General features: G+C 43.6%; 1 protein-coding gene across 1 annotated transcript in view; it reads right to left on the bottom strand.

The window, feature by feature from the left end:
- The window catches only part of REELD1 (reeler domain containing 1), a 51,481-nt gene that overhangs the window by 1,986 nt on the left and 35,736 nt on the right, over window positions 1–13,759 (bottom strand). Inside the window, exons 3-6 of the mRNA XM_075614010.1 lie at window positions 10,937–11,159; window positions 8,971–9,155; window positions 2,002–2,305; window positions 167–230 (exon numbers count right to left, since the gene is read on the bottom strand). Of these exons, the coding sequence (XP_075470125.1) occupies window positions 167–230; window positions 2,002–2,305; window positions 8,971–9,155; window positions 10,937–11,159 (776 nt within the window). The remainder of the gene's footprint in view (window positions 1–166; window positions 231–2,001; window positions 2,306–8,970; window positions 9,156–10,936; window positions 11,160–13,759) is intronic.

Raw genomic sequence — 13,759 nt, forward strand, 5'->3', positions numbered from 1 at the left:
AAGGCCTAAAAATAGGATTGTTAAGATAATTGAATTCAGTTCTGCTCAACCCTCCCGAAAATGATTACAACCATGGTTTTACCATGTGGTGGTGGTGCTGCCTTCTTAAGGGATGAAAACACATTTATTTATTTTTTTAAAATCTGATAATTATTTTTATTCTTACCTCAGCGTCTTCTTCACACGCAGCACATAGCTGTGATCTGCTTGTTCCATGTACACTTTGTACTCTACAGCATAGGACAGAAAAAGCACAGAGCAGTAAAACTGTGTGCTCCAGTACAACCAAACTCTATAAGCGCATTTTGCAAGAAAAGCGTCAGTTTTACATTGTAACTACTGTACAAGGAATAGAAAGAATCCATCAAATCCAGAATGTAAGATGCGTGTAATAGCTTCACAAACAAAGACCTGGAAATGCAACGGTGACAAGCAAACCAACTATCACTACAGAATATATCATGCATATTGCACTCATAAGGGAACTAATAGCACTGGCATGCTTAATACGTGAAATGTAGGGGATTGACACAAATTAGAAACAAACTGATGAATACGTTGTTGTTGTTTTTTTATAGAATGGGCTCAGTGTCCCACATACCGTGGCGTGTTTGTACAATATTGATCCGATCTTTTTGCAAACTGTGGTATGTGCAAGGAGATTATTTGCCCAGAGTCCGTTCCTTTGTTGGTTTGTTTGGCAAATGATTTTAAAGCGATGATGTAAAAGCACAATAGTGACCAGGTAATGTCCCAGTTAAACAGAGCAAATAAAAATATACTCCTTTATACAGGAGAAGCAAAAAATTAATTTAAAAAAATGAACATTTGACTCTAGGGGAAATGTAATCTTTATAAGGAAACATAGCATTTCATTGGAAATACAAACCACTTGGCCCACCAAATTTGTCCATTTCCTATCTGCTCTAAACCCTCAGACCCTGATTGATCCCTGTCTTTCTTTCGTATTTTGGATAGCCTTATGTCTATCCCAAACATGTCTAATTTCCCTTACTGTATGAGCCACTAACACCTCTATTGCAGAATCGGACATTGAGAAAGTCTCCGCTGAGAGCTCTGGTGCTGGGCACTCAGTCGCCGGCCGTTTGGCCAATAAGTTAACTTAATTTATGGGGTTTTAGCTGTTAGGGGATTAAGGATAGGGGTTTTAGGGTAAGGGGTTAGATTTTTAAGGTAGGGAATTAGGGTAAGGAGTTAAGTTTTTTAGGGTTCGGGGTAACATTAGTATTAAAGGTTAAGGTTAAGGTGTTTTAGGGTAAGGTTAGGGGGCTTACCTTGGTGGGTAAGCGGCCGGCGGAGAGATTTGGCCACAGCAAAATGACCGCAACCAAATGTCCCAGACCGTCTCTACTGGGAGGCTATTCCATGTAACTACCCTTTCCATGAAGAAGTACGTCCTCACATTCCCTCTCCCACCCTCCAGCCTCAGAGAATGACCTGCTGTTCTTGCACTTCTCTTCCTCTGAAAAACAAACCACTCTTGTACCTCGTTGCTAGTTGATAAGCTGTTTAATGAAACAAAAAAAGATGTGCCCGCTATATGGAACTTCTCCTTTAAAATCATTGTAAGTACCTCAGTGAAGAATGCTGCAGCAGTGGCAGAGTTGAAATGATTAGACTTGAGTTTAAAGCAGTTTATAGAAAATCATAATGGCATATACTGTATATATATTATTTTTTTTAGCTTGTTTGTCTTCTTTTATAGCTTGAAATGTGTTCTCTATTTTTGTGTAACTGTGAAAAGTTTGGAGTCCCATTGGGAGAGCTATACAAATAAAGTTATTATTTCAATTATTTTGTTTTTACAAAATAAAGTTACATAGAATTTTTTTCCTATCAAGCTTATTTGCTTAGGAACAAATAAGTAGAAATGAGCTCAACTAGTTTAATTAAGTTTATATATATATATATATATATATATATATATATATATATATATATATATATATATATATATATATATATATTCAGTTTTCATACCGGTCTTGAATGCTGCGATTAGATGGATCGTTTTGTGATGGTAACCCTTGCAGAAATGTTCTTGGTACATGAGACGGAAGTGATGGTTCTGCTGTTCCATCTCCAAAAGTGCTGGTGCTGAATAAAGGCGTCACAGACTTCGGAGGAATTTTTATAAGGGACTTTACATCTGTCATTAGATCTTCATGCAGTCCAGGCACCGAAGGGGGTAGTATTTCAGATGGATCAGTGCCAGCAGAACTGATAGAAGATGGGGCAACCGTACTGGTCCGAGTGATGTACATGGTACTGGCAGGCATCAAGCCTGTTAAGTGAAAATAAGAATAAACACATTACATCATTCTACAGGCATATTAATTCATATGGTAGCTGCATTGGTAGTAGAGGATAATGTATTATTCACAGTTGGGAAAATGTATTGCACCAACAGTGATACTTAAACAAGAACCAAATACGGAAGAGAAGCTAATGTGTAATGTGTATAATATAAATGTCCCATAGTATATTTGTCTGACAGAATACTTCTGTCTCTGGCGCCAGCATAGTCCAGAAAATCCATTCACAAACCTTTTTTTATGATCATGGACAATTTTTATGTCCGTTACCATGTGGAGCACAACCATAATCACTTAGCTCTGTTCAACAATATATGCATATGCCTGTATCTCAACGTAATGTAGTGAATACATTAAAAGGATTGAACATGAATCCGAAATGTAGTGTCACATGGAGAAATATTTAATATGTTTACACTGGTGGAGACAACGACAAAGACAACTGCTGTGAATGAGGGATTTTGTGTCACTACTTGTCACTGAAAAGTTTGGGAACTTTGGTCTAGAGAACTGGAGTTGGCCACTCATGTTCAAGGGCCATCAACAGGTCAGGTTTTAAGGATATCCATGTTTCTGTATGTAGACGGACGTTCACAGAGGTACACAATTGGAGACTTTTATAAGGTGAAATTATAATAAGGCTTTATTGTGCCTTTTCCTTTTCATCAGGAAATCTATCCAAACACAGGGGGGGGGGGAACAAAGCTTCTATTCACTTGGGAGTATTTCTAGTGAAACACTATGCAATTAATTCACATCTCGCTTAGTCAAGCATTTCTCCCAGCCCCAAACACATAGCATGAAATAAACAGATATAAGAAGTCTCTTAAGAATGAAAGTCTTATCTGTTTCTTGGAGGGAAAATCTTCTCTGGTTCTCTGGTTCAGCTCCCTTCCCTCAGGGTGTGTCAGCATTCAGGTTCAGAAGTTTTCCCTGTGTCTTGTAAGCAGCTCTGCTGTTTCTTCTGGCAGGGCTCAAGACTGTTGTGAGAGTCAAAGACAATCTCTGCTCTCTCTCCCAAGTTCAGCCCAGATATGAGCTAAGGAGTCACTTCCTGTCTCAACAGACAGGCTTTTGTAAGCAATCTAAATCAGGCAGGTGGTGTTTGTTAATTGACTACCAGCAGTTAACCACCACACTGCTAGATTAAAGGCACATTAATTGAACAGGGATTACTCCCCTGTTACATACCACCCCTGTTTGTGGGAAGCTCGGGCTTGTCACGGCCAAAGCCCATCCTTCCACTCTCATTCTAGATATCTCTGTGACTTGAATGAGAGTGGATGGAGGAAGAGAACCCTCAGTCCTGCTGGGATTGGAGCCCTTTCTCCAGTTTATTTGTGTCTCCTCCTGAAGGTGTTTGAGATCAGCACCCCTCAGTCGCTCGAGGAGGACTTTTTCCAAGTATAGTCTTTTTTCTATGTGCGCGGTCATGAGATTTCCCTCGCGTCGGGTGCTCGTCTTATTGTAGGCATACTGTATGGCAGCAGTTGCAGAGCGTTTAAAAACAGCCCTTTGAGTTTTCCGCTCTTGAAGCTGTCTCTCTGCCCTTTTCCCACTCAATGGGGTTGCTAGTTCAGCCTCTTTGAGATTAAGTTGCAATTCCACACCCACTTCCAGAGAATGTCCCATCGTTTCAGCTTCATCAGCTAAGGATTCTTCTGGTTTTAATTCAGCATGTGTACCTTCTTTTGTTGCCTACTTGGTGGCTGAAGGTTTTGCTAGTGCTTGTTTAGGTGGTTCAAATTTTGCAACCTTGTCTTTCAGATGAGCGGTATTCCCAGCTTTCACTGTACCCTTGTCTTCATGGGTTTTTGAGGCTGTGGGATACTGACGCTTAGTCAGGGTCAATACTTGTCCTTGTAGGACTGTAATCTCATCCGCGAGAGATCCCTGTTTTTTGAGTGCGTCTTGCAAGTCTTTTCTCAGGGAATTTATCTGCATGCTTTTCTTTCTCTGAGCTTGCTTCCACATTTGTATTGCATTGTGAAGCACTATGAACTTCTTTGCTTGGGCCACAGTTACTTGTTTCAGTTTCTGGATCTTCTTGTGCTCCCTTTTGTGCCGCGTCACCTGGGTTCTAAGCTTGGCCTTTAGCGATGCTTTGGTGATGCTCAGGGTAGCCTTCATTTTCTCATGCTGCTTTGCGGGGACATACTGGGTCATCAGACGTTGCTGCAGCACTTGAATTTTTTTAACAGCCTGCAGATTGTCATCCTGCAGAGTTCGATGCTTCTCCTCTGCTTTCTCGAGGTGCGTACGCAGATCTTGCAGTTGGTTCTGCAGTCGGTGCTCTGCTTCAAATTTCTCACCTTCCAAAAGTCTATTTATTTCTTTAAGCTCGTGCAGCTTTTCATTTTTTTCCTTGACGTCGTTTGTCAAATAAAAATTTTCTTCTTTGAGTTTTACATTTTTTCTTTGTAATCTTAAATGTTCTCCTTTTTCAGTCTCTGTATTATTCAGGGCCTCTTTGCAGTCCTCCTTCCATTTACGCACATCTGCTTTGAGACTGACAGTCTCCTGGCGTAAGACATCCTTCTCTAGGTTGAGGGTCTGAAGCTCCTTCTGGGAGACTTGGAGATTTGTATTAAGATTGGCAATAGTTTCTTTAGCAATGTCCAGCTCCTCAGTGAGACTGTGTAGTTCCTTTTTGGAAACTTCCAGGTCTGTGCGGGAGCTGTTGGTCTCATGATGTGAGGCATCCAGTGCTCTGCGGAGTGTCTGAACCTCTTTCTGAGATACGTCCACTTCTGTCTGGACACTGTTGACCTCCTGTTGTGAGGCATTCAGCTCTATGCGAAGAGTGTGAACCTTTTGCTGGAAGACTATCATCTGCTTCAGTGCCTCCTCGTACTTCCGCTTTAGCGTAGCCACCATTTTATCAGATTGGCTCTGCTTTCCATCCATGGCGGAAATAGTAGCATTTGCAGTATCTAGCTCAGTCTTGAGATCGTCCAATTCTGTCCAGGCTAAAGAGTAAATTGTGAGCACATCTTTTTGTAGCCTCACGTTATTTTTCTGTAGCTCTGTGTAACCATCTTCCTTTTGTTTCAATTGTTCACGGAGAATATCACAGTCATGCCTGGCATTTTTCAGGGCATCTTCAGGGTTGGTCAAGGGATCGTCACTCACTGGTTCCGGCTCCACTTCCCTGGGATGGTTGGTTGAGGGTTCCTCACTGTTGGCACCGGACAGACACTTCTTTGGGGTACACGACTTCTGCCTTGGGCCCTCTGGATATTCGGTTAACCGCGGGACGAATTCTCCATTTTCTCTAGGCTGCAGGGCAACTCGGTCCCCCTTTTCCTCCACAGGATCTGCGGACGTGTCTGTTCCTTCCACGGTAAGTGAAGAACCGCTTTTCTTTTTCCGCTTTTTTGTTTTGGATGACTCCGTCCCATCAGGAATACTGGGGTCTCCTTCTTTATTTGATACTTTAGCAGCTTCATTATATACGCCAGGCTTTTCTTGCAGTTGCTTTAGCTGACAGAAATATTGGGTGATCTGCTGCTCCCGCTCTTTCTCTTGTCGACCATATTCGTCATCATAGAGGGTGGTCTTTTCTGTTCGTGCCGAGTTCAGGCACCCGCACCATTCTTGGGGTGTTTTGTGGGTGTGACTCGGTTCGGGTTCCCCGTAAGAGATGTCTTCCTCTTTATTGGACTGGAAGGGCCACTCTTCCGTGGGGTAGGGTTCATTACAGGAACGCTGCATCTTGTCCTCCATTTTTAGGCTCTCTTAGGTGTAATTTTCTTCCTGACCTCAGGAGGCGCTATTGCAGCTGTTGCCACTGTATTTGCTAGAACCCCCAATTGTGGTAGTCCTACAGATGGGCAGATTTTTTTTCCAATATCAGCAGTACTGTGCATGCATTTTCTCTTATCAGGTATACAAGATATGCAGTTGCTAGGTAAAAACGTCTATTTGCTTTACACCATTTACTTGCTAGGTATAATCTCTCATTAGGTATGCTGAATGTGTGGTTGCTAGGTAAAAAAACTTCTGTTTGCTTTACACCATTTACTTGCTAGATCCAATCCCTCCACTTCAGCAACAGAATTTGGTTTTCTGCCTGAGTTCAGTAATTTTCAGTCTCATCTTTGGGTATTATGGCATTCACACTTCACACTTTGGGTTTTGCTCCCAAGATATATATAGGCAGACTTTTTTACTTGAGGAAAAAAAAACATTCTTTGCAGTGGACTATTTCTTTTATTCCCGGCAGGGTGACTCAACACTCAGCAATTGGCTTTTGAAATACCTTTTACACAGTTCAGTAATCCCTTTTTCCCCTATAGGGCAATTTTACACTCAGCATTTGTTTGCTAAAAATTCCCCTGCTTCAGCACAGTCTTGTATCAATTATTTTCACACTTTTCTGCATATACTCCATTCACAGCTGGTAGCCCTATGCGGTGTGGCAACCTTTATTTGCAAAATCAGTACCACTCATGGGTCACGATCTGTATTCACTGCTTCAGCGAAACTTTTTGAAAACAACAAACACCTATCCCTTTTTAAGGGCTGACTCACTTCTTGAACCCTGACTATGGCTGGAAGGCAAAACCCCTATTTCAATGACCATATTACACTTTGTGATAGGCAAATAAGTTTTAGCTGTTTCAGCAGTCTCTCTCCTCTTGGGATTGGGGCAAAGAGTCTATCTGTGGTTTTGTAAGTTTCAGTGGTGTATACCCCTATAACTCTGATCTCTGCTGCATGAGGCTTTTTTTTCTAAGTTGCTCAGACTTGTTTGTAGGCAAAAAGCATAAAAAAAATTCACATAAAAATCTCCGGTCCTTTTTAACTTCAAAGACACCTCTCATCTCACTTCGGACACCATATGTAGACGGACGTTCACAGAGGTACACAATTGGAGACTTTTATAAGGTGAAATTATAATAAGGTTTTATTGTGCCTTTTCCTTTTCATCAGGAAATCCATCCAAACACAGGGGGGGGGGACAAAGCTTCTATTCACTTGGGAGTATTTCTAATGAAACACTATGCTATTAATTCACATCTCCCTTAGTCAAGCATTTCTCCCAGCCCCAAACACATAGCATAAAATAAGCAGATATAAGAAGTCTCTTAAGAATGAAAGTCTTATCTGTTTCTTGGAGGGAAAATCTTCTCTGGTTCAGCTCCCTTCCCTCAGGGTGTGTCAGCATTCAGGTTCAGAAGTTTTCCCTGTGTCTTGTAAGCAGCTCTGCTGTTTCTTCTGGCAGGGCTCAAGACTGTTGTGAGAGTCAAAGACAATCTCTGCTCTCTCTCCCAAGTTCAGCCCAGATATGAGCTAAGGAGTCACTTCCTGTCTCAACAGACAGGCTTTTGTAAGCAATCTAAATCAGGCAGGTGGTGTTTATTAATTGACTACCAGCAGTTAACCACCACACTGCTAGATTAAAGGCACATTACTTGAACAGAGATGACTTCCCTGTTACACTGTACAAGTGACTTAATCAACGGCTCAGTCAACAATTGAGCCACCTGTTCTGGATATCCTTAAAACTTGACCTGTTGATGGTCCTTGAAGACTGAAGTTGGCAACCCCTGGTCTAGAATGTTCATCTTGAACACAGTGGTCCGAATGAAATCCTCAAGGTCTACCTGCAGGCCAGGTATTTTGGTTTGTCTAATGAACATGTATAGTAACTACACAATTAGCCCGGCTTCGTTTGTAGTAAAGGCAACATGCTAAGGTACAGTATGTTTTGCTCTGAAAGCCTATTTTTGTTAGCCCTTGAGGATTGAGCTTTGACCAATAGGATCTATTAGCGGACCATGTGTTCAGAAGATAATAGAGGACCTAAAACACATCTTATACAACCTTGATCAATATAAAGCCTCTGCAGCGATTTATCTGCCCTAGCTGCAGAGCATGTATGCATATGTGAATATTTTATTTCTAATATTTATTATAAAATATACAGTATATATAGTTGTGTGAAAAAGAAAGTACACCCTCATTGAATTCTATGGTTTTACATTTCAGGACATAATAACAATCATCTGTTCCTTAGCAGGTCTAAAAATTAGGTAAATACAACCTCAGATGAACAACAACACATGATATATTACACTGTGTCATGATTTATTTAACAAAAATAAAGCCAAAATGTAGTCGCCCGCGTATTTCCTTTAGGCATAGGGAAAGGGGGCTACACATACATGTGTAACCTCCTTGTAAATGCATGCAGCTGACACACATACTGTACACTGCCCCCTGCCTCCTCTCTTGTGTATGCTGCAATAGGAAACTGCAACTCCCAGCTTGCTTTGCTTCATGAGGGAGCCACTTCTGGTGCAGTAGGATGTGACTGCACAATAAAGCCCCTTGTTTTATATATCCCTGCCTGAGTCTTCAGTTATTGGGCAGCGGTATGAGAGACTGTGCTACAGTGGGACCCATCTCCAAGAATACTGGATACTCACTGAAGCTGGAGGCGCTGACACTGAACCCAGATGACATCAAAAGCCTATCCTGATCTCCAACCCATCGCAGATCAACTCAGCTCTCCTGACCCTCACAGGTATGCCTCAGCACCACAAAACACCTGTAGCTGAAGCATTATCTCCTAGAGGGTGGGGGTGCATGTGCTACATGTATATATGTATCTGCATTGTGCTCTTACCAGACACTGGGTTTATGTGCACATTTGATCCTTCAGGTTCCTGACTCTCTTGAGAAGCTGTTGAGGATATGGGTTTGGATTTAACTGCAGTAGTAGCAGCAAATGTTCTGTTTTGCGTTTGACCTGACACGATGGCAGATTCAATCCGTGCCCAATAAATAAAATACGACTGCACAACTGATAAGCTGTTGAAATAAATATGAAAACAGTTTTTTTTTTTTTTCCAATAATCATTCTTTACCACCTGAAAATTAGCTTTGCAGTTTACTTGCTATAGAAGAGCCCCAAATAATCTACTGGGCAGACCGTAAATGTCACAGCATGAAATCATGCACTAGTAACAGAGAGACAATGGAGAGGGTGACACCCGAGAAGCTTGGTTCTGGGATTTTCAGAATTGTTTTACTTGATGTGAGCTCTTCATAAGAATAACATTATTGGAGAGGATCCCAGCCTAAGGGAAAACACTAGGACTTCTAACAAATAAGAGTGTTCCCAAAAAAACACTAGTAAAATTCAGCCTTTTAATTAAGGGAAAACCAACACGTCGGTCCATAGTTACTGAACCATACTTGCCACAAGACACTTTCTGGCAGTAGAAGACACCTTGCCAATCAATTGAAGTGAAGGTGCCATACTGAATGCCTTAGACGGTATGTTATGGCAGGGGTGCGCAAACTTTTTAGCCTGCGCCCCCCTGCCTGCTTTCCCCCACTGCTCGCCACCCCTCCCCCACTCCTTTCTTACCTTTTGTACGGCGTCACGTGACACGACAATGCAATGACGATGCGGCGCCAGAAGCCGCCGAAGATAAGGTAAGTGAGGCATACAGATGCCTCTCGCGCTCCACTGGCATTTAATTTATATGCTTTGGGAAAGCGTGGGGCCTCTGTAAGCGCCGCGCCACCCCCAGTTTGCGCATGCCTGTGTTATGGCATAGCACGGCTTAGTAAATATGTCCCTGCATCTTTGATCATTGTGATACATTTAATTGTACTCAATTTAGAAATCTGTCTCGCAACCAAGAAGAGTTTCATGATAGACTCGCTTATGGGATAACTTTTCATGGCTTCCCTTGAAATGTAGTTGCCTTTTTTGCATACAATAGTTATTTCAGACAAAACTCAGCAGCTCACCGTAGTGATGCCTACAAGCCATACAAACATAAAGAAACTAAGGTCCTAGTTCAAGATTGTGTGAAGCCGTCTGTGAGCTAGAGACGAGATCGGCAAATTCAAATGAATAGGAATCAAATCTTCTGTGGCACAGTGACAGCATATTGCATACTAGTCCAAGGGTGTCTACAGGTTATCTCACACTGTGGCCAAGTCTATCTTTTCCCCGGAAATTAATTTTTTAGTAACTCTAAGTGAAAATGGTAGTATAGTGGCCTCAACAAGAATGAACCATGTTGAAATAAGGAAAAGTTAAGAAACTCTAGAACAATCCTATATCTATATAATCTAAAAGCTCGTGGAGTGGAAGCGGATTACATAATGACGTCCTTGAGAAATGCAACCAGAATATTGTTAAAAAAAAAAAAAAAAAATTTAAATGACATTTCTAAAGTCAAGAACACCAAGACATAAAGTAATAGTCAGGTAACTCATGTCATAGTCAATTTAATGATCAAAAACTATAATCCAGGGTTATGAAGGTGCTCTTGTGCACCGAATCGATGGAAGCTGTTTTTTTTTTTAAACTCATCAAATTGACTATGACATGAGTTACCTGACTATTTCTTTATGTCGTGGTGTGCTTGACTTGTATATTGATTGTCCTACCTTTACCAGGTTAGTGTAGTCTCTTTAGAGCTCTGATTGTGGCTTCTCTGTGTTCAAGTTGTATTACTTTATATAGACCTTATCTTTGTTCATCTCAATTTGTTGCCATTGGATCCCCATTGCTTGAAAAATAAAACAAGAAAAGAGATTTAGCAGGTGATATTTAGTGTGTGCGCACTCACAAGAACTTAATGTCTCCAACAGGCTGGTCTGGTGACTTCCATACGAAGGACAGGTTTCTCTTCAAGGACTTGTCCGAGTGGGTGACCGTATCTCCATCTTCAAAGCAACGTAACACTTTGGAACCAGGTGGAATAAATACAAAAGATCCAGCAACTTGGTCATTTGATACTCTGCGAGCTTGAAGCAAAAAGCCCATGAAATCCCTGGAGCTCCTAACAGTAACTGCAACAGAAATAATATAGGAATGAGTATGCATTATCCCACATACTGTATACATGATATTTATTGTTAGTACAGGGCTATTTCGTCTCAGCACAGGGAGTGCTTTCCGAGATTATAATGCAAACAGTGTGGAACAGAAGTCTGCGCTCCAGAGACATTACGCTGTAATGAGTGTAGTAGAATCTAAAAGAGAAAGGGATTACTTGTAAGTGTATATGGGGAATCTGAGAGAGAGAAGTACTAGACAGAGAAAGTAATTAATTAGGTAGCATTGGTAAAAAAAAAAGGCCACATGTGCTTCCTCGAGTAGACATGTTTTCAACTGAGACTGTGACTGTTGAAAAGCAGTAGGCTGTAGCAGAGAGCTAGCAGTACTTTTTACTATGATTAAATATTTCCAGATTGTTAAGGATTTTCTGTGCGGGTTTATGTATTTTCACTTTAAGACAAAAAAGTCCTATTGGAAATAATAATCAACTCTTAACATTTTTTTATTTCATATAATGTACATTTAGCTGCATTGGTTCAATTATCTGTTTCTCGGAGCAGGACCTGATAAAATTGTCTCATAATATTTTGAGTTGTACTCTGTGTATGTGACCCTCCTTGCCCAGCTCTTAAGGAGTTTAAATCAGTTGATTTATGATTATGTACATGGCTTTACTTCGTCTCTCATACCTTGTCAGGGTGCTGGGTCGGCTCAGGCTGGGCGTAGATATGCTGATAGAATAATGATGGAAGCCCTAATTGTGATGTCAATGGTCAGACAAAGTACAGTAGGCGTTGTTTATTTTCTATACCGAAAAATGTGATATTGGAAGGTGCTAAGCACACCACTTAGTATGAACAGTGTAATAATTAGTGACAAGTAGTACAGTGTTGTGAATATATATATATATATATATATATATATATATATACAGTATATATATATATATATATATATATATATATATATATATATATATATATATATATATATATATATATATATATATAATTAGCATATATACCTGGCGTTGCCCGGGATGTAAATCACTAATAGGTTGAGTATTTGGTGTAAAGGTTCTAAAAGATTGTGGAAAATAAATATGATATAAAACGTAATATGAGGTAATTCTTATAAAACGGTTTATTATTGACAGACGACAGTACAATGTAAATAAATTTGTATGTGACAAAGCTCATGTTAAAGTGAGCTGCGGGTGAGGGGGTGGGTCAGTGCCAGAGGAGGTGAGCTGCGGGTGAGGGGGTGGGGTCAGTGCCGGCAGAGGCTGAGGAGGTGAGCTGCGGGTGGGTGGGGGTCAGTGCCGGCGGAGGCTGAGGAGGTGAGCTGCGGGTGAGGGGGGGGGGGTCAATGCCGGCTGAGGCTGAGGAGGTGAGCTGCGGGTGAGGGGGTGGGGTCAGTGCCGGCAGAGGCTGAGGAGGTGAGCTGCGGGTGGGTGGGGGTCAGTGCCGGCGGAGGCTGAGGAGGTGAGCTGCGGGTGAGGGGGGGGGGTCAATGCCGGCTGAGGCTGAGGAGGTGAGCTGCGGGTGAGGGGGGGTCAGTGCCGGCGGAGGCTGAGGAGGTGAGCTGCGGGTGAGGGGGGGGGGGTCAGTGCCGGCGGAGACTGAGGCGGTGAGCTGTGGGTGGGGGGGAGGTCAGTGCCGGCGGAGGCTTAAGACGGTGAGCTGCGGGTGAGGGGGGTCAGTGCCAGAAGAGGCTGAGGAGGTGAGCTGTGGGTGGGGGGGAGGTCAGTGCCGGCGGAGGCTTAAGAAGGTGAGCTGCGGGTGAGGGGGGGGGTCAGTGCCGGCGGAGACTGAGGCGGTGAGCTGTGGGTGGGGGGGGGGGTGAGTGCCGGCGGAGGCTTGAGAAGGAGAGCTGCGGGTGAGGGGGGTCAGTGCCGGAGGAGGCTGAGGAGGTGAGCTGTGGGTGGGGGGGAGGTCAGTGCCGGCGGAGGCTTAAGAAGGTGAGCTGCTGGTGAGGGGGGGGGGTCAGTGCCGGCGGAGGCTGAGAAGGTGAGCTGCGGGTGAAGGGGGGAGTCAATGCCGGCGGAGGCTGAGGAGGTGAGCTGCAGGTGAGGGGGGGGGGGGTCAGTGCCTGCGGAGACTGAGGAGGTGAGCTGTGGGTGGGGTGGGATCAGTGCCGGCGGAGGCTGAGGAGGTGAGCTGTTGGTGGGTGGGGGTCAGTGCCAACGGAGGCTGAGGAGGTGAGCTGCGGGTGGGGGGGGTGAGTGCCGGTGGAGGCTTGAGAAGGGGAGCTGTGGGTGAGGGGGCTGTTCAGTGCCGGAGGAGGCTGAGGAGGTGAGCTGTGGGTGGGGTGGGATCAGTGCCGGCGGAGGCTGAGGAGGTGAGCTGTTGGTGGGTGGGGGTGTCAGTGCTAGCGGAGACTGAGGAGGTGAGCTGTGGGTGGGGGGGGTGAGTGCCGGTGGAGGCTTGAGAAGGGGAGCTGTGGGTGAGGGGGCTGTTCAGTGCCGGAGGAGGCTGAGGAGGTGAGCTATGGGTGGGGGGGGGGTCATTGCCGGCGGAGGCTTGAGAAGGTGACCTGCGGGTGAGGGATTTTGGGGGGGGGTCAGTGCCTGCGGAGACTGAGGAGGTGAGCTGTGGGTGGGTGGGGGTCA

This window comes from Ascaphus truei, chromosome 1 (assembly GCF_040206685.1).
Source record: "Ascaphus truei isolate aAscTru1 chromosome 1, aAscTru1.hap1, whole genome shotgun sequence".
Taxonomy (NCBI): Eukaryota; Metazoa; Chordata; class Amphibia; order Anura; family Ascaphidae; genus Ascaphus; species Ascaphus truei.